Source organism: Nicotiana tabacum, chromosome 1 (assembly GCF_000715075.1).
Source record: "Nicotiana tabacum cultivar K326 chromosome 1, ASM71507v2, whole genome shotgun sequence".
In the NCBI taxonomy this organism is placed as follows: Eukaryota; Viridiplantae; Streptophyta; class Magnoliopsida; order Solanales; family Solanaceae; genus Nicotiana; species Nicotiana tabacum.
Window position 1 is genome coordinate 90,021,504 of NC_134080.1, and position 19,464 is coordinate 90,040,967.

At 40.5% G+C, this 19,464-nt stretch overlaps 1 protein-coding gene across 1 annotated transcript; it reads right to left on the minus strand.

Moving 5' to 3' along the window:
- Positions 1–1,930: 1,930 nt before the first annotated feature.
- Positions 1,931–2,570, minus strand: LOC107763639 (uncharacterized). The gene is made up of 2 exons (XM_016582127.2): positions 2,145–2,570; positions 1,931–2,038 (listed from the first exon to the last, which is right to left on the minus strand). Exons 1-2 carry the CDS (start codon positions 2,568–2,570, stop codon positions 1,931–1,933), a joined length of 534 nt encoding a protein of 177 aa, XP_016437613.2.
- Between the last annotated feature and the right edge of the window lie 16,894 nt (positions 2,571–19,464).

Here is a 19,464-nt window from a genome sequence, read left to right on the forward strand (position 1 = left end):
TTTCAAATATTGTTGCATCCTCGCCTCTCTATCTATATAAGTCCCCTACATTTGATTAACTACAAGTTGCGAGTCGCTCTTGATTACAACCTGTTCTATTCCGAGCTCTCGTTCCTATTCAAGAGCTGCAATTACAGCTTCATATCCTGGTTCATTATTAGTGGTGGGATGGCACTTTATGGCTTGCCTTATAGTTTCTCCTGAAGGAGGGATTAGAATAATTCCTAAACCCGCTCTTTTAACATTTGAGGAACCATCAGTAAATAGGGTCCAAGTACCTGGATTAGATCCATTGAATACCTACGGTTCCTTTTCTGCTTCTATTACTATTCCTGGGCTGAAGTCTGCCACAAAATCTGCTAAGACCTGTGATTTTATTGTAGTTTTAGGTTGATATGTGATATCATATTCACTTAACTCTATAGCCCACTTGGCTAATCTACCTGATAATTCTTGCTTACGCAATATATTTTGTAAGGGGTAAGCGGTCACTACAGAGATAGGGTGACATTAAAAATAAGGCCTCAACTTTCTAGATATCATTATTAATTCTAAAGCAAGTTTTTCAAATGAGGATATCGAGTTTCAGCATCCAATAAGGATTTGCTAACATAATAAATTGGAGATTGTTTACCTTTGTCTTCTCAAACTAATACTGCACTTATCGCTATTTCTAACATAGTGAGGTAGATGAGTAACCTTTCTCCATCCTTCGGTTTGGCCAGCAACGATGGGTTTGACAAGTATGTTTTTAGATTTTTGAATGCTTGTTGCCATTCCTCAGTCCACTCAAATTGGCTTTGTTTTTTCAACATTGAAAAGAACTTAAAAAATTTCTCCGAAGATTTAGAAATAACCTTCCCAATGCTGCTATCCTACCTGTTAACCTCTGCACCTCTTTTTTGCTCGTGAGTATATCCGGTATTTCTTCAATGGCTTTAATCTGTGCTGGATTTACTTCAATTCCTCGATTACAAATAAGGAAACCTAAAAACTTACCTGAAGATACGCCAAATGCACATTTTTTAGGATTTTACTTCATATTGAATTTGCGGAGAATTTGAAATGTATCTGTCAAAAGGTTGATGTGATCCCCCGCATGTGTTGACTTGGCTAGCATGTCATCAATATAGACTTCCATGGTTTTTTCCAGATGTTCTTGAAACATCTTCGTTACTAACCTCTGGTACATGGTTCCAGCATTCTTTAGGCCGAAAGGCATGACTTTATAACAGTAAGTCCCCCTGTCTGTAATAAAGGAAGTTTTTTCCTCATCTAAAGGATCCATTTTTATTTGATTATATCCTGAGTAGGCATCTAAAAAACTCAACAATTCATGTCCTGCAGTAGCATCAATTAGTTGATCTATATGTGGTAAAGGAAAGGAATCTTTAGGGCAAGCTTTGTTCAAGTCAGTATAGTTTACACAAACTCGCCACTTACCATTCTTTTAGGGCACCACTATAGTATTAGCTAGCCAATTAGGATATTTTGCCTCTCGGATAGACCCGATTTTTAAAAGCTTTTGTACATCATTCTAAATCACCTGGTTTTTGAAAGATCCTTGCTTCCTTTTTATCTATTTGACAGGTGGGTACTTGGATCTTCATTCAGCTTATGGGTCATCAACTCCGGTGGTATACCTGTCATATCTGAATGCGACTAAGCAAAGCAATCTGCGTTAGCTTTTAAAAATTTAATTAACTTACCTTTCATTTCTAGGCTCAGGTTGGTTCCGATGTAAAATTTTCTTTCCGGCCAATGTATAAACAGCACCACAACTTCGAGTTCTTCAATTGTTGTTTTGATGTTTTTGTTCTTTTATAACTCTTGAACAGTACCAGCCTTGAGTCTACAACCGTTTGTTTATCTCCAGTTGAGGTTTAAGTTGTTAAACCCTCAACTGAATTCTATAATTGCTATTTTTCGTCTACAACGTCATTTTTATGCTTGAATCTGCCACTGAATTGATACTTCTAGAAGCATGTTTATCACCACAGATTTGTCTAATTCCCCATTGGGAAGGGAACTTAATAACCTGATGTAAAGTAGATGGAAAAACATTCATCTCGTGAATCCAAGGTCTATCGAGGATCATATTGTACGCCATGTCCATATCTATCACTTGAAATTTCGTAGATTACTCCTTCTGCGAATGTGGTGAGCACTATCTCCCCTTTAATAACGATGCTTGAATAGTCAAATCCAGATATACGTGCTTTGGGTACCAATTTGTCATTAGCTTGCATCTCATTTATCACTCTTAAAAGAATGATATTTATAGAGCTACCTGGATCAATCAAAACTTGTTCGACATTATTATCATGTACAAGTAAAGATATTACCAGTGCATCATTGTGTGGGATCAACACGCCATTTGCATCTACATCATCAAATGTTATATTGTCTTCTTCCAAAGCTTGGCGAACTCGCTTTCTGTGGGTAACTGTGACTTTCGACACCTTTTTTGCAGCTGTATATGTCACACTGTTGACCTCATCTCCTCCGCTTATCATGTTAACCGTTATTTTCAGTGATGGAGGTTTTGGTGGCTCCTGTCTATTCTTCATATATGCTTGCTTACCCTTCTAACTAAACAAATTGGTTAAATAATTTTGTTTTAGCAATTGCTCTACTTCACTTTGTAGGAACCTGCACTCTACTGTTTTGTGACCGTGATCATTATGAAACTCGCACCAGAAATCTGGGTTTCTTCTGCTAGGGTTCCATCACATTTTTTTTGCCACCGCACCTTATCTCCCATACTTCTTAAAATAGTTATGTTTACCTTGAAAATGCTATTTACAATTATATTTGATTTTGTGGTTCTAAAAATATGTGATTTATATTAATATTAGTTGTTAAGCAATAGATGCTCAGTGTAAGTAAAAAGAATAAGATATGCAAACCAATATTGTCACAAGGTTGGGCCTCGAGGTCTAGCTAGGGCAGCTAGCAACGAACGATTGGTGAAGAAACAATGGTAATGAAGGCCTCAAAGAATCCAGATATACGTGCTTTGGGTACCAATTTGTCATCAGCTTGCATCTCATTTATCACTCTTAAAAGAATGATATTTACAGAGCTACCTGGATAAATCAAAACTCGTTCGACATTATTATCATGTACAAGTAAAGATATTACCAGTGTATCATTGTGTGGGATAAACACGCCATCTGCATCTACATCATCAAATGTTATATTGTCTTCTTCCAAAGCTTGGCGAACTCGCTTTCTGTGGGTAACTGTGACTTTCGACACCTTTTTTGCAGTCGTATATGTCACACTATTGACCTCATCTTCTCCGCTTCTCACGTTAACCATTCTTTTCAGTGACGGAGGTTTTGGTGGCTCCTGTCTATTCTTCATATATGCTTGTTTACCCTTCTCACTAAACAAATTGGTTAAATAATTTTGTTTTAACAATTGCTCTACTTCACTTTGTAGGAACCTGCACTCTGCTGTTTTGTGACCGTGATCATTATGAAACTCGCACCAGAAATCTGGGTTTCTTCTGCTAGGGTTCGATCACATTTTTTTGGCCACCGCACCTTATCTCCCATACTTTTTAAAATAGTTATGTTTATCTCGAAAATGCTATTTACAATTATATTTGATTTTGTTGTTCTAAAAATATATGATTTATATTAATATTAGTAGTTAAGCAATAGATGCTTAGTGTAAGTAAAAGAATAAGATATGCAAACTAATATTGTCACAAGGTTGGGCCTCGAGGTCTAGCTAGGGCAGCTAGCAACGAACAATTGGTGAAGAAACAATGGTAATGAAGGCCTCAAAGAATCCAGATATACGTGCTTTGGGTACCAATTTGTCATCAGCTTGCATCTCATTTATCACTCTTAAAAGAATGATATTTACAGAGCTACCTGGATCAATCAAAACTCGTTCGACATTATTATCATGTACAAGTAAAGATATTACCAGTGCATCATTGTGTGGGATAAACACGCCATCTGCATCTACATCATCAAATGTTATATTGTCTTCTTCCAAAGCTTGGCGAACTCGCTTTCTGTGGGTAATTGTGACTTTCGACACCTTTTTTGCAGCCGTATATGTCACACCGTTGACCTCATCTCCTCCTCTTATCACGTTAACCGTTCTTTTCAGTGACAGAGGTTTTGGTGGCTCCTGTCTATTCTTTATATATGCTTGCTTACCCTTCTCACTAAATAAATTGGTTAAATAATTTTGTTTTAACAATTGCTTTACTTCACTTTGTAGGAACCTGCACTCTGCTGTTTTGTGACCGTGATCATTATGAAACTCACACCAGAAATCTGGGTTTCTTCTGCTAGGGTTCGATCACATTTTTTTTGGCCACCGCACCTTATCTCCCATACTTCTTAAAACAGTTATATTTACCTTGAAAATGCTATTTACAATTATATTTAATTTTGTGGTTCTATAAATATGTGATTTATATTAATATTAGTTGTTAAGCAATAGATGCCCCGTGTAAGTAAAAAGAATAAGATATGCAAACCAATATTGTCACAAGGTTGGGCCTCGAGGTTCAGCTAGGGCAGCTAGCAACGAACGATTGGTGAAGAAACAATGGTAATGAATGAAGACAACCTTTTGCGGTTAATAATGGGCAATAAATGAAGAACAATAAATGAACAGTGAGTGAACAAGCAATAAATGTATAGAATATTCGTTGAGCACGTTCAGGCAAGAAAACAAAGAATGTAGTGTTGCGTTCAATAATTTGTGTTCCCCTTTAAAAAATGACAAGAGTCCCCTTTATATAGGAGAGGAGAATCACAACATAATACATGTCTAATAATAGCGAGGAAATGCTATTGGTACAGCTGTATAATGACTCAGTACAAATTTGTACTATTCTTGCAGACCTGGTCAGCTTTAACCACGTGTCCTTGGGAGCTTTCCCGCCTTTCTATGATGATCATCGATTTGTACTGCTCTCGAGGTTGACCACAGTGAACCTTCGATACGTTCCCTCGAGGACACACCTCGGGGTCACACTTCAAATTTTACTTCGAGCTCCTCGAGGTCGGGCATGGAGTGCCTCAGTAGCCCCAAAGTGGAACTCTTTGATTTTGGCCGTATACAGATAGTCCCCGCATTTCATAGAATAGAATGATATGAATGACTTTGACCTCGATTTTCTCGATCCTCTCATGATGACTCCATGCTCGTGACGTAAGCGCTCGAAGTAATTGAAACATCCCATCGGTTCGTCTCCCTAGAAGCATTGAATATACCGCCAGTCCATTTTACCAAGAGCGCTGATTGCACCGCCGATCCGTATCCCCAAAAGCATTGATTACATCATCGATTCGTTACTGTCCCTCTATATATAAGGGATTGCTTGAACCGAAACTTCACTCATTCTTTCTTCAACGGCCTTTAGCCCTTTCCCTTCTCTATATCCTCCTCCAAACTCCTATTTTTATGGTTCTAACTTGTGACCATAAGGTCATACGGCAGCAACTTTGTCAGTTATGCCATGGCTCTTTTTCAAAGCTTTTCCCCACTGAGTGGGATTATACTGAGTTGTTGTTGTCGTTGTTGTTATTGGCCCAAAATAATGAGAGGGTCATCGAATATTTTTTGTATCAGAAGATATGTGGTCCTTACACTGTTGCTCATCTCTCTTAACTTCATCCTGGTGTGACGCTTCATTCCTGCTGCTTTCCGTGGAGTGAGGTGGCACTATCTACTAACTTTTGCATCCTACACCGGTACAATATCTCAAGAAGTGGCTTCACAATAGTAGTGCTGACGAGATCCGTACTCGCCAAGTTTCTCACCCTACCACAATTTTCTTCGCTTGTTAAAAGCTTCTGCTCTTTGGCAGGCTATAGCATTTTCTTGATTTATTGCTGTTTCGGAGGAAGTTCTCAAAGAATCCACTTTAAAGTTCGAAATGGAGTCCCCGGGGAAGAGGTTCTTGAAGATGTTTCTCTTGAGGATACACCCTCAAAAGTAGATTAGGGCTTTGGCTGCTGTTTTTTGCTTCTTTATTTCTGTGTAAGGGCCCCTCGTGGGCTTCGTAAACATCTCTTATTCATATAAGAATTTCTTCATTTTGCTTTCGATTTGTATTGAACTTCATTTTGCTTTCGTTTGTGATAAATGCAAGTGTATGACCCTAATGATTAGTCCGAATATTGGGCCTCGGGAATAGTAAACCCTTAGGTTTTTAGTTGATTAATATGATGCTTCGTAAAGTCTTTTACTATCCCTTGGACTAAGGTTGGATTGATTTGATGCGAACTTAGGTCACCGAGACTTCTGAGTCCGAGTTGAGTGGGAGCTGGGCCTTGATTTTTGAAATAAAACCAGCCTGTTGATAGCCCTCGAGTGAGAATTTTCTCGAACTCAAGTGGCCTTTAGACTTAATAGTCGAGTGAGCGTTTGCTCGAACTTGAAATAAAGATAGCCATGAGGCTTTGTAAATAGTCCCTGAGTGAGGACTCGCTCAAACTTGGGTAGCCCTTGGGATTAACAGTCATGTGAGCATTAGCTCGAACTCGAAATACAGATAGCCCTGAGGCTTTGCAAATAGTCCCCGAGTGAGAGTTTGCTCAAACTCGGGTAGCCCCTAATTCAGCAAAAATTTGTTGAAACTTTGAAATAAAGATGGCCCTAAGGTTTTATAGATAGTCCCCGAGTGAGAACGTACTCGAACTCGGGTAGCCCTTGGGCTTAATATTCGAGCGAGCGTTCGCTCGAACTCGAAATAAAGATAGCCCTGAGGCTTTATAAATAGTCCCTGAGTGAGAACTTGCTCGAACTCGGGTAGCCCTTAGGCTTAAGAGTCGAGTGAGCGTTTGCTCGAACTTTAAATGAAGATAGCCCTAAGGCTTTTATAAATAGTCCCCGAGTGAGAACTTGCTCGAACTCGGGTAGCCCTTGGGTTAAATAATCGAGTGAGTGTTTGCTCGAACTCGAAAGGGAGATAGCCCTAAGGCTTTATAAATTGTCCCCGAGTGAGAACTTGCTCAAACTTAGGTAGCTCTTGGGCTTAAATAGTCGATCGAGCGTTCACTCGAACTCGAAATAGAGATAGACCTGAGGCTTTATAAATGGTCCCCAAGTAAGAACTTGCTCGAACTCGGGTATCCCCTGGGCTTAGTAACCGAGTGAAGGTTTACTCAAACCCGACTCGTAGATTGTTCTTAATAATTTCTAACAAGTTTATTCCCTATGCCTGGGCCCTGACGTTAACATCATGACACAAGTGCTTGAAATGAATGAAGGGTTGCTTTTTGTACGATTCCCAAAATCATTAATTGTAGGCAGCTGACGGTCGACCTTTTGGCTTCCTCAACACGTTTAAACAAACTTTATAAATAGACAAAACCCCATAACCTCGCAGATTCTACTCTCTCAATGCTTCAAAATTTTCATTTAGCCCTTTTCAATTTCCTTGAACTCTCCCTTCTCTTTTCTAACAACATTTTCCATTTTCTCGGATCTTTAGAGATGGCCAGAACTTCTAAATCTATTCCTCAAAAGGAAAATGCTTCATCATCTTCACGAACGACCAAAGGTAAACTGGTAGTTCCTCCTAGCATCAAGGAGTGTACTCCCGGGCCTTGTGATATGTCTTCTGATTTCCAGATCAAAAATTGTTCCTCCATTCCAAGATGATGCGAACCCGTGTCTCGATACATCAGCCTAATAACTGAAATTGAGGAAGTGAAAGTTAACTGTCATTGGGGGAAGGTGGTGCAAGTAGAGATTCCTTCACTTGGAGAAGACATAATCAAGCACAAAGCCGGTTTCCTCAGTGTATACACATATCCTTTCACCTTAGGCCCGGTAGGAGCCTCTTCAACACCGATAGACCCAGTGATCCTCAATTTCTGCAGTCAGTATCTGGTGATGCCTGGACAAATCTATCCATCATTCTGGCCCATCGTTTATCTGATTAGGTATTTCTTAAACATGGTCTAGGGGATGCCTTTTACCCTTTATCATTTGATTAGACAGTATAGCCCCCAACTTTATCATGGTGTCTTGATTAAGTTAAAACGTCGATCCCCGAAGGCCTTTTTTGCTAGCATCGACGAAGTCAAGGACCGAGCGTGGATGAGCCACTTTGTTTGAGTCAGGACCTCGTACCTAATCCCCGCTGAGAGAATGCCATTCCCCGAGAAATGGAATATGAATCATAAGTAAATTGTTTAGCTAATCAAATATATTTTCTTGCCTTTGAATTAACTCCCTTTAGTGATATAATTGTCGAGTGGTACCACTGTGCTGTCAAGGATATTTCGAGCTAGGTCTGACAACTCGATTTGACTTGCCCTTATGCTAAGTGTGTGTGGCATGATCTGGATAAGACCCGTTGGGAGGCCAAAAAACATGGCGAGTTTTTATTTCTATCATACTTGAGCTCCTTAGAAAGGATATCTCTCGCTAGTACTCACATCCTTTGTGCCTATGCAGGCCTTAGAGGGGTCGTTTTGATGAGGGAACCCCCACCTAGGGAAGAAGATACCTCGAAGCCTGCTAAGGAGAAAAAGATAAAGAAGAAATCACCCGCTGGGTCCCCGAAGCCAAAAATGGCTAAAGTTCAAAAGCTCGAGGCCGATTCAGTGGCCTTAACTCGGGAAGAGACCGAAAGTCTTTAGGCCGAGGGCGAAAACGATGATGATTGTCTGCTGGCATTTAGGGGGAAAAGAAGTGTTGTTGCCTCGAAGTCTACCGAGCCGAAGGTGGCTAAGAAGGAGGCTGCTGGAATGGAGGCCACCGAGGTGGTCCCGACCCGAGCTAAGGGAATTATTAAAGGGGTCTCAAACGAATTCCTCGGGCCGACCAACGACCAAAATACATCGAGTGCCGAAAGGCGTCTAGTTGATGAACTCGAAGAAACCAATAACGAAGCCCCTCGAAGGGGGGAGAGGGCCCCAATTGAACCGTTTGGGGTGATTGATGTAGATGAACCTCTGCTGGGACCATCATTCTCTCCTAGGCAAATATGGGATGCCCAAGATAAGAAAACTACCGTCGTGGGGGCATCCCCTAGAGAGAATAGTATGTTTGAAGGATATTTTGCTGGGGTTGAGGAAGGCCCTGATATCGATGCCTCATTGATCTTTGAAGAAGCCGAGAAGCTTTGAAAACAGGTAATCTTGACTTGATCATTGTATTCTAAGTTTTGATTCTTGCTTTTCTGACTCATTTCCTCTGTGTTTTTAGGCCTTGATGCTCTTCAACCAGGCTTTTTTCAAGTCACAAGCTGAGTTGGCTCATTGTGAGGACGAATTTAGGAAGCTCACTTCTGAATTGAACGAGCTTAAGGCCCTTTATGCCCAAAAGGAGGGGGAGCTAGGTGACCTTCGAGCTCATTTGGAGAGGATGTCTTGAGAGCGGGTCGATCTTAATGAGCAGGTACTACGACCTTCGTGGGCTTATTTTTTCGCTTTAGGCAATTGAGCATTTGATATATTAATTTGATTCTTTCAACTCAAGCAAAAAGATGATCTAATGCGAGAGGAGCTTAAAGTCAAAGATACTGAAATCCTTGGGCTGAAGCAATGCATGGATGAGGTGTCCTCCGATAAAGAAACTCTTTGAGAGAAGCTGACCTCGGTTGAGCATCAACTCCAAGGGGCGAGGGGAGAAAGCCGTAAGTAAAATGATCTTCATGACAAATTAGTTACTGAGCTATTTGTAGCTAAGTCCAAAGTTGTTGCGCTCATATCCTCGTACTGAGAAGATGATGCTGCTGCAAATGCTAGAGCCAAGAAGGTATCCAAAGAGGCTGAGCTTGAACTAACCCTGGAGCATGCCCGATTAAGATCTCGGAGGCAGGCTCTTGAGGATGTATATGCAGGGGTATCGATTTGCCTACCGAGATCGAGAGGGTGAAGGCCCTAGAGGAAAAATCGGCAACTCTGCTTTCTTCCAATGATGGTTCAGCCGGTGGTTCGACCAACGGCTCGGAGGATGATGAAGACGAAGGTGAAGTCCCTGAGGGGGAGGAGGTCGTTGATGTTCCGGGGGTCAAGGGCCAGGCCGTTGAAGTCACAACTTCTGAGGGAGCATCGTCTGGTCAAGTGACCCCGGTGGTAGATTAGGTTTTCATTTGTTCCTTTTTGTGTAATGGCTCCAAGTGTGAGCCTTGAAAATATGTCTTCGTGAAACTTTATCATATATATATATGGATCTTTGCTTTTCATCATTTCTTGTCTTCCCTTCGCCTTTTGGAATAAATTTTGATGCTTGTCAATAACCAGTCTGGTGTGTCGGACTTATGATATAAACCCCTCAGGTTTTCATGCTCGATGAATGATTGATAATAGTTAACCATTTGGGGTTCGGTCCTCGAGTCAAATTTCGACCTGGGGCTATCGACCCTCAAGTTTTTAACATGTTGGCCCTTAGGCTCTTTAGATTGGCCTTTGGGCTTTTTGGGCTAGCCCTTAGGCTCTTACGTAGTGGCCCTCAGGCTCTTTTAGGCTAGCCCTTAGGCTCTTACGCATTGGCCCTTAGGCTCTTTAGGCTGGCCCTTAGGCTCTTATGCATTGGCCCTTAGGCTCTTACGCATCGTCCCTTAGGCTCTTTTTAGATTGGATCGATGCGACCTCTAATATGGCTATAGTTTTCCCTCATTTTGGCTAAAGACTTTTTGAAGTTTTGATTATGCCTTAGCATGTTTTATGTTCGCCCGACTCTTCGATGGCTCAAATGAGAACCTCGATTATTTGTCGATATGTGACGATAGCTGAATACCTTGGGAGGTTTGCTTGAAGGCTAAATTTTCGAAACTTTTTCATCGGAGGCTGATTGTTTTCGAAGCCTTTTTATTGTTCGGGGCTAACATTATCGAAGATCCTTTGCTTAAGCCAAGGGTAGCCTGATTAACCGGTTCTTTTCGAAGAATTTTTGAAGTATTTGGAGGCCTTTAATTTTGTGGCGGCAGTCAGACGTCTCCGAGCCGCGTTAATTTGGCCGTAGCCTTTTAGTTCGACCGTAGTCTTTATGTTTGGCCGTAGCCTTTAGTCCTCGTGTGCTGTGACCTTGGCGTCTATATTGAGGTTATGTCTTTTTAGGGGTCTTACAAGTTAAAACATATAGACTTGGCCTTAATATTGGTGTTATGCCTTTTTAAAGTCTTATAAATTTGAGCACGCCTTGTTGAGGTCTTACATATTTGATGTTGCCTCACTGAGGGCTTACAAGCTCGAAGTTGCCTGATCAAGGTCTTACATATTTGAGTTTTTCGACGGCTCGAAGAGTTGACTGTCCATGACAGTCCCCGAGTATTCGAGAGTTTCTGGCCCTTGTGCTGTCCTATGAGAAAGTAGTGAAATTCTTCGAGGCACAAAATGTTTTGATAATCAAAGAGGCTTCTTTGATTACTTGATATATGTGTACTGTCCTTTGCCTTTGGAGGCTCGATTATTCTACATAATACAACATTCTCCTGTCGAGGTTCTCCTAGGAATAGTTCAATTTCTTAGAAGAGGTGACCCCCCAGGGTGATGCCCCCAGTATTTGAGGTTGATCGAAGAGAAGCCTCGAATATTTGGTGAGTTCCCCTTAGGTAGCATATGGATGTTGCCTCGCTAAAAACCTCGCCAGAAAAACCTGTTTGGGATAAAACCCGGTCTGAGGGAAAAAGAGCGCAACACATGCTTTAAAACCCAAGGTCTTTGAGCTGGAGGGTGCCTCGATTCCTCTCAATCGAACACCTGCAATAAGTTAGTATAAAACATAAATGAAAAGGGAGAGGGTTGCACCTTAGTAATGATAGCATTTGAGCCTCGATACATTTCAATTGCTTGCTCCGAGGAGGCGGCACGATCCTTTATTCACTCATTTGGATGTAGCCGAGAATGTCGGTTGTGGCTACTACCTTTCTAATTGCTTGTCTTTTTGCGTCAATGTCGGTGCCGTCGTGCACCGCGAACATCTCTCTTGCTGCGTGCCGCTCCCCGTACACTACTTTTACTCCATCCTTGGTTGGAAATTTCATCATTTGATGAAGGGTTGATGGCACTGCCCTCATACTGTGTATCCACGGCCTTCCAAGTAAGGCATTGTATCTCATGTCACCTTCGATGACATGAAACTTGGTATCTTGGATTGTAACGGCCACGTCAACTGGGAGGATGATCTCCCCTTTCTTCGCCTCGCTTGCCATGTTGAATCCATTGAGGATTCAAGAGGCGGGTACGATCTGGTCGAGCAGTCCGAGATGCTCCACCACCTTTGACCTAATTATGTTTGCCGAGCTACCTAGATCCACGAGCACACGTTTAATTTGAAATTTATTCAAAAGAAAAGAAATTACCAGTGCGTCATTATGAGGCTGAGACAAGGTCTTGATGTCCTCTTCGCTGAATGTGAGAGCATCCTATGATATGTAACTCCGTGTTTGCTTTTCCTTGGGGATGGATATTTGCGTCCGTTTGACAACGGGTCCATGTGGGGAATCGACCCCTCAAACGATCATGTGGATGACTTGTTGTGATTCTTCTAGTACATTCTTTCCGTTCGCCTCTCTTTCTCAAAAGTGATTCTTGGCTCGATTGCTAAGGAATTCTCGAAGGTGCCCTTCGTTGATCAGCCGGGCCACCTCCTCTCGAAGCTCTCTATAATCCTCGGTCTTATGACGTGAATGCCATGGTATTCGCACATCAGGTTGGGGTTCCTTCGGGAAGGATCTGACTGCGCGGGCTTTGGCCATCTGGTATCCCTGATTCTACTCATGGCTGATACGATGTCCGAAACATCAATGTTGAAGTTGTATTTTGACAATCAGGGTGCCTCCACTGGCCTCGAATGCCCGTCGAACCCAGTCTTGCTCATAATTTCCTGGGAATTTCGGCCTTTACCTACTCCTCGATCATTTCGAATTATATCCCGTCTTGTAGTGTCTCTTCAATCTTTGAAGTATGGCTGATACCTTTATTTGCATGATCTCGACTCCCTTTCTGTAGACTATGATTCCTTTGCTAGGAGCCTTCTTGGATATACTGAGCTAGAGGGGGCTCCCAACTGGTCATCCTCGACCCTGATCTTCGATTGGTATCTATTGTGTATATCTGCCCAAGTCACGGTGGGATGCTAAACCAAATCTGCTTTAGTGGCTTCGAAGCTATCGAGCTTCGTTCGTTCAAGCCCTGAGTGAAGGCCTACACTACCCAGTCATATGAGACTGGTGGTAATTCCATCCGCACCATCTGAAAGCAAGATACAAATTCCCTTAGCATCTCGTTTTCTCTCTGTTTGAATTTTGAAGACATCGAACTTCCTGGTGGCGACCTTGATGGCATCAGCGTGTGCCCTCACAAAAGAGTCTGCCAACATGGCAAATGAATTTACTGAATTTGGGGGTAGGTTATGATAACACATCATATCCCCCTTTGACAGTGTTTGTCCAAATTTCTTCAATAAGACAGACTCAATTTCGTCATCCTTCAAGTTGTTCCCTTTTACAACACAAGTATAAGCGGTAACATGCTCATGGGGTCTATGGCCCCGTTATACTTCAGGACATCGGGCATTCTGAATTTCTTTGGGATGGACTTCGAAGCCGCACTTGGTGGGAATGGTTTCTGTATGAACTTCTTTGAATCTACGCCCTTCAGAATCGGGGGTGTGCCCGGGATCTGATCGACCCTCGAGATATAAGTCTCCACCTTTTCATCGTTAGACTCTATCTTCTTTTCTCCTGATTCAATCCTTTTAGTGAGGTCCTTGATCATCTTCACAATATGGGGTCCATTGCTGACCCATTGTTACTCGATCTCTCTAGTGCCTGCTAGACTTGAGGAGCCGTTTCCGGTGCTGCTGTGCTAGGAGTTTTTTGTTGACTCTGCAGCTAAGGAATGGCCACTTGTTGTGCTTGCAACATCTCAAAAATTACTTGAAGGCTAACTTCTCTTTCCTCCCCGTGCACACTTCCATCAGTATGAAAGCTTACATCGACATGCACATCATTGTGTGAGTTGACGTCGATGGGGATTTGTGCTGGTTCCACCCCTGGGTTTTGCGGTGGTATACCGGTGTCTGCACTGTTCTCTCCGTGAAGCCCTGTACCGTTGTTTTCTGGTGTGTAAGCCGAGTTAGACATTTTTTTGACCTGAAATCAGATATTCTTGGTCAAGAAAAAGTGTGAAGGATAACTTGTGTTTTCAGAAAACTAGCACCAAAACAATCACTATTATTTTTATCCCCACGGTGGGTGCCAAACTGTTTACCTTGAAAATGGTATTGACAATTATATTTGATTAAAAGATGCGATTTATTTAATATTAGTTGTTATGCAATTGTTAGGCAATAGATGCTCCGTGTAAGTAAAGAGAATAAGATATGCAAACCAATATTGTCACAAGGCTAGGCCTCAAGGTCTAGCTAGGGCAGCTAGCAACGAACGATTGGTGAAAACACAATGTTAATGAAGGCCTTAAAGACAGCCTTATGCGGTTAATAATGGGCAACAAAGGAGGAACAATAAATGAACAATGAGTGAACAAGCAATAAATGTGTAGAATAATCGTTGAGCACGTTCGGGCAAGAAAGACATAGAATGTAGTGGTGTATTCAATAATCTGTGTTCCCCTTTACAAAAAGACAAGAGTACCCTTTATATAGGAGAAGGGAATCCCAACATAGTACGTGTCTAATAATGACGAGGAAATCTATTGGTATAGCTGTATAATAACTCAGTACGGATTTGTACTATTCTTGCAGACCTGGTCAGCTCTAACCACGTGTCCTTGGGAGCTTTCCCGTCTTTCCATGACGATCATCAATTTGTACTGCCCCGACATTGAGCATAGTGAACCTTCGATACATTACCTCGAGGACGCACCTCGGGGTCACACTTCAAATTCTGCTTCGAGCTCCTCGAGGTCGGGCATGGACTGCCTCAGTAGCCCCAAAGTTGAACTCTCCGATTTTGGATGTATACAAGCTACCAATTCAGATGTGCTAACATCGAAACTGTAACCACCAAACTTTGCTTTTGAACTAATGTCGTTGTTCCGCGTATCTCGCTCCTTTCTAAACTTGTGACAAAACCGCATCTTTGTCCCTTGATCTGGAATCGTACCTTGGGTTCTCTTGTTTTGAACGTGAATCCATTCCAGCTAGTCCCATGAAAGGTTCGTACCTGTTCTTACTGGACCTTTTTTTAGTTTCTAGGCGCCTTGAACTTGTTCTTTCATTTCCTCGTGGTTGTGTGATAGTTTATTCTTCTATCCGCAGTTTCGTGCTATACCTGTTGTAAACATCATTCCAAGTTGTTGCAGGGAACTCTCGTAAACTTTCTTTGAGTCTCCTCGTGGCTTTTGAGCTTTTTTCATTTAGGTTACTTGCAAACGTCATGGCCGCCCAATTATCCGGTACACGCGGTAACATCATCCTTTCACGCTGAAATCTATCCACAAATTCCATTAGTAGCTCTGTATCTCCTTGTTTTATTTTGAAGATGTCTTCCATCCTCTTTTCAACTTTTTGAGCTCCCGAGTGTGCTCTTATAAATGAATCTGCAAGCTCAGCAAAAGAATCAATAATATTTTCTGGTAAAAGAGAATACCATGTTAGTTCTCCTTTTGTGAGTGTTTCGCCAAATTTTTTGACCAGCACCAACTCAATTTCTTGCTTGGTCAAGTCGTTGCCCTTCACGCCAGTTGTAAATGCAGTTACATGATCTCGTGGGTCAGTTGTCCCATCATACTTCAGAATATCGGGCATCTTAAACTTTTTTGGAATAGGCAAGGGAGCGACACTTGGCTTCCAGGGCTGTTGAGAATATTCATCGATATCCACTGCTTTAATCACGAGTGGCACACTAGGTATCTGCTTTATACGATCATTCATCTCCTTGAGCTGTTTCTGCAAAGTTAGTACTAAACTTTGTAAATCAGAATTATTTGGAATACCTGACCTTCCATCGTGAGATTCGCTGGAAGTTCCTCCACTGCCTGAATTAGCAAGTCCCGAGCGTGGATTCTCTATGGTTGCAGTGTTATTTCGAGGTGGAGTTGGTGGTACAGTTGGCAACCCACTAACAAAAGCTTGAAGAGTGATGTTGACCTATTCTACAATTAGTTGCTTCAATGCATCATCAGCAGTTTGACCTTCCCCTTGTTGGTCATTCACATGTGATGTTGATCTGTCAGGTGGCCCTTCTCGGAAATGTTGAGGAGAATTTTGGGGCGAAGGGATTGGAGTTTCATTCTCTTGTTGATTCTGTTGGTTCAGCTGATTTTGTTGGTTTTGTTGGTTTTTGTTGTTAGCGGTCGACGTGACTTTTTGACAGAAAAATGAATTTGGATAGTAAAAAGATTATCAGATTCCCGGCAACGAAACCAATTTGTTTAACCAAAGAATTAGATTCTCAGTCAAAGCCTATTTTAAGAAGTACTCGGACTACTGATAATCAAGAAATTCAATATTCTCTCAATGATAAGAAAGGAAATTAGAATGTGAAATAGCAAAGTGATCAATAGAAAGCAAAACAAATTAATTGTATTCCAATAATAATCAGAACATGTCCTTACAAGTGAAATCTCCTTCCCTTATATAGGAATCTATAAGTACAATGTTTATTCTCTTTTATGACTGAATCATTATGAACATTAATAATATTAATAAGGCATTATAATTGGCAATCGTAATTGTTCATGAAGATTCTGTAACGTCTATGATCATTCATGCACATTAATTGGTGATTCATAAATCTTCCTTCTTTACTGTATTGATTCATTATGACGGTGTCTCTTCATATAACAATTCAGACTCGAGCGACCATACCCTTTTTATCTCGTGGGTGATTTGCTCGTACCTATTACGACTCGTGCCTCTTTTAATGCATCTCTCAAGTTCTCACTTTTTTAGTGGTCCACGTGTAATTTCTATTTTTACCAATACAGTAGTAAAGACACCAATTGCTATCAGAACAGAATCCACGTTTCAAAAAAAGAAAAACACAAAGTTATAGTTGGCATAAATAATCCCAAGGATGAACCGATAACATACTAGATCAATCCTTTGAAAGATATTCACTATAGTTTTGAATCATCTGGTCATAAGTCTGATGCTGAGTCCAACAACGAATCTTAGTAATTATCTCCTCGAGGAGGTGAAGAAGGGGAAGCGTTATCAGTTGGGACACGATACTCTGGAGGTGGCAGAGACAGCTCCTAAATCAGTAACCTTTTGTACCTAGGCACAACAATTCAGACCCTAATACTCATCCTGGAGTAGTTGCACATTTGTTCTTAATGCAAGTTCATATGCGTTTTGCAGTTTTGCTTGATATATATTGTCAAAATCGCATCAGAAAATTCACAAGTAGTTATTAGCAGTCAACCACGAACCATAAAACAATTGTCAATTAACAGTATAATCAAGTCAAGCGTTCTGTATTTCACCTTGTCATGGGCAGCATATAACTATATCCAAAAAAATGAGTTGCAGTAGAGAAGGTTCCAAGCCAGAGCATAGCTTTTCAGGTTACATTTCCACAAGTTTCTGAATCTTCCCGTCAAGACTGGGAAGTCTCAGTCTAGTAACGAGCTATACACATTTGTCACACCTCTTTTTTACCTACACCCCGAGGGGTATATGAGAGTTTTTTCCAATTTAAGTAACAATCAAAACGGGATTATTTTATTTAAAATCAGAGTCGCCGCTTGGGATAATTTATGGTGTCCCAAGTCACCGGTTACAATTCCGAATCGAGGAAAATATTGACTCTGTATTACAGTCAGCGAGCCAGAAATTCAGGTAAGGAATTCTGTTAACCTGTGAGAAGGTGTTAGGCACTCCCGAATTCCGTGGTTCTAGCACGGTCGCTTAACAATTTATACTTGGCTTAAATTATTTAATTACGTGTTTAGAACCTACATGCATTTTACCTTTACCGTTTTTAATTGCGTGATTTATTCGTACTTAAAAAATTATCGTGTTACGCGTACGTATACTCGTATGGTTTGGCGTGTCAAGAGTCATGTCACGTGTATGTGTACACAATTCACAACACTTAGTTTATTTAAGAAAAAGTTTGGTCAAAGTCGCGCGGACGCGTAACTTGATTTATTTTGAAAATCGTAATTATGTCACGCGAACGTGTACACAATCACGATGATTGATTTGTTAAGAACATACCTAAAAGCATACTATCGATTTGGTTTTGAGGTAAATATATGGAAGCAAGATTTTCATGGCTCAACAGTGAGCCTTCCTCACTCTCGCATTTTAGGATTAAAATTTCAAAATTAAATATTTGCATTCTTAAGAACTAAGTTTATAGAAAACAAAAAATATTATCACACAAAGCAACAAATCTGGCTAATATAGAAAACTAAGCAAAACATAAAAAAAATGATACTTTATAGTCTTCTGATATTAAAATAAAACTTCAAACAAGCTACCTAACGCACTTTATGAATTATATATCTTAAACACATAATCTTTCTTCTCTCCTTTTTTTAAAAAAAATATTCCTACTTAGAAATTTTCAACTTTCATGGCTAAGCAGTTTAAAAATTGTACACTCAGAGAGGAAATCTTTTCTTTATGTAAAAGAAACTTACTATAATCTTATAAAGAAAATTTATTATAGTTTAAGGTCTATTCGCAAGGATAATTAGAAAAAGTTAACCTATTTATGACTTAGGGATACTATATATATTTTTTCACAATTAACAATGCTTTATTATTATTAAAATTTTGGTTGAAGTTGCGCGAACGCATACCTCAAATCTTTTAAGAATTTAATTTGTAATTGTGTTACGCGAACGTATACATAATCACAATACTAATCTAAATCGGGCCTAAAGCAAACTATGATTATTTGATTCATAAAAAAAAACCACATCTTTGAAGGCCAGGGAAATTTCGCTGAATGGCTCGCCCTGAGTTCTAAGGATAAGACTAAAATTAATTAAATGAAGGCCATGCAATTGTGATTTTGGCATGGCACACATCAATTATAATATAAAAGGGTATTCAAACTAATCTTCGGAGGACTGTAAACTATTTATATGATCTAACATGGCGCTCATCCAACTTATTTTAAGCAATCTAATTACTTGAACCTTAAGCGGAATTCAAAATTTTTTATTTTTATTTTTAATGCTTAAAGAAAACGACTTGGGCCCATGACAACATTTGCATAGAAATAAAGGAAAAGCCCAAGAATGATAACTTATCTAAGAGGCTCCACAATTCCAATTTTATGAAATTTTAGCGGAGGAGTCTAAGAGAATGAAATTTTTAGCTTATATATGCGAGTGAACAAACCACAAAATTGATCCAACTGCCTACATGGGACACTTAACATCTTAACCTTGGAATAAACCATTGGGGTCGAGTGAAGCCCAAACCATCCCATAGCACACAAAACGACCTTTAATAGCTGGGCTGAAACCACAACCCAGTTTTAGTAAATGAGTCCAAATCACCTTTAAAAAAGGAAATTTTTGCTGATCAACATGTTTAACA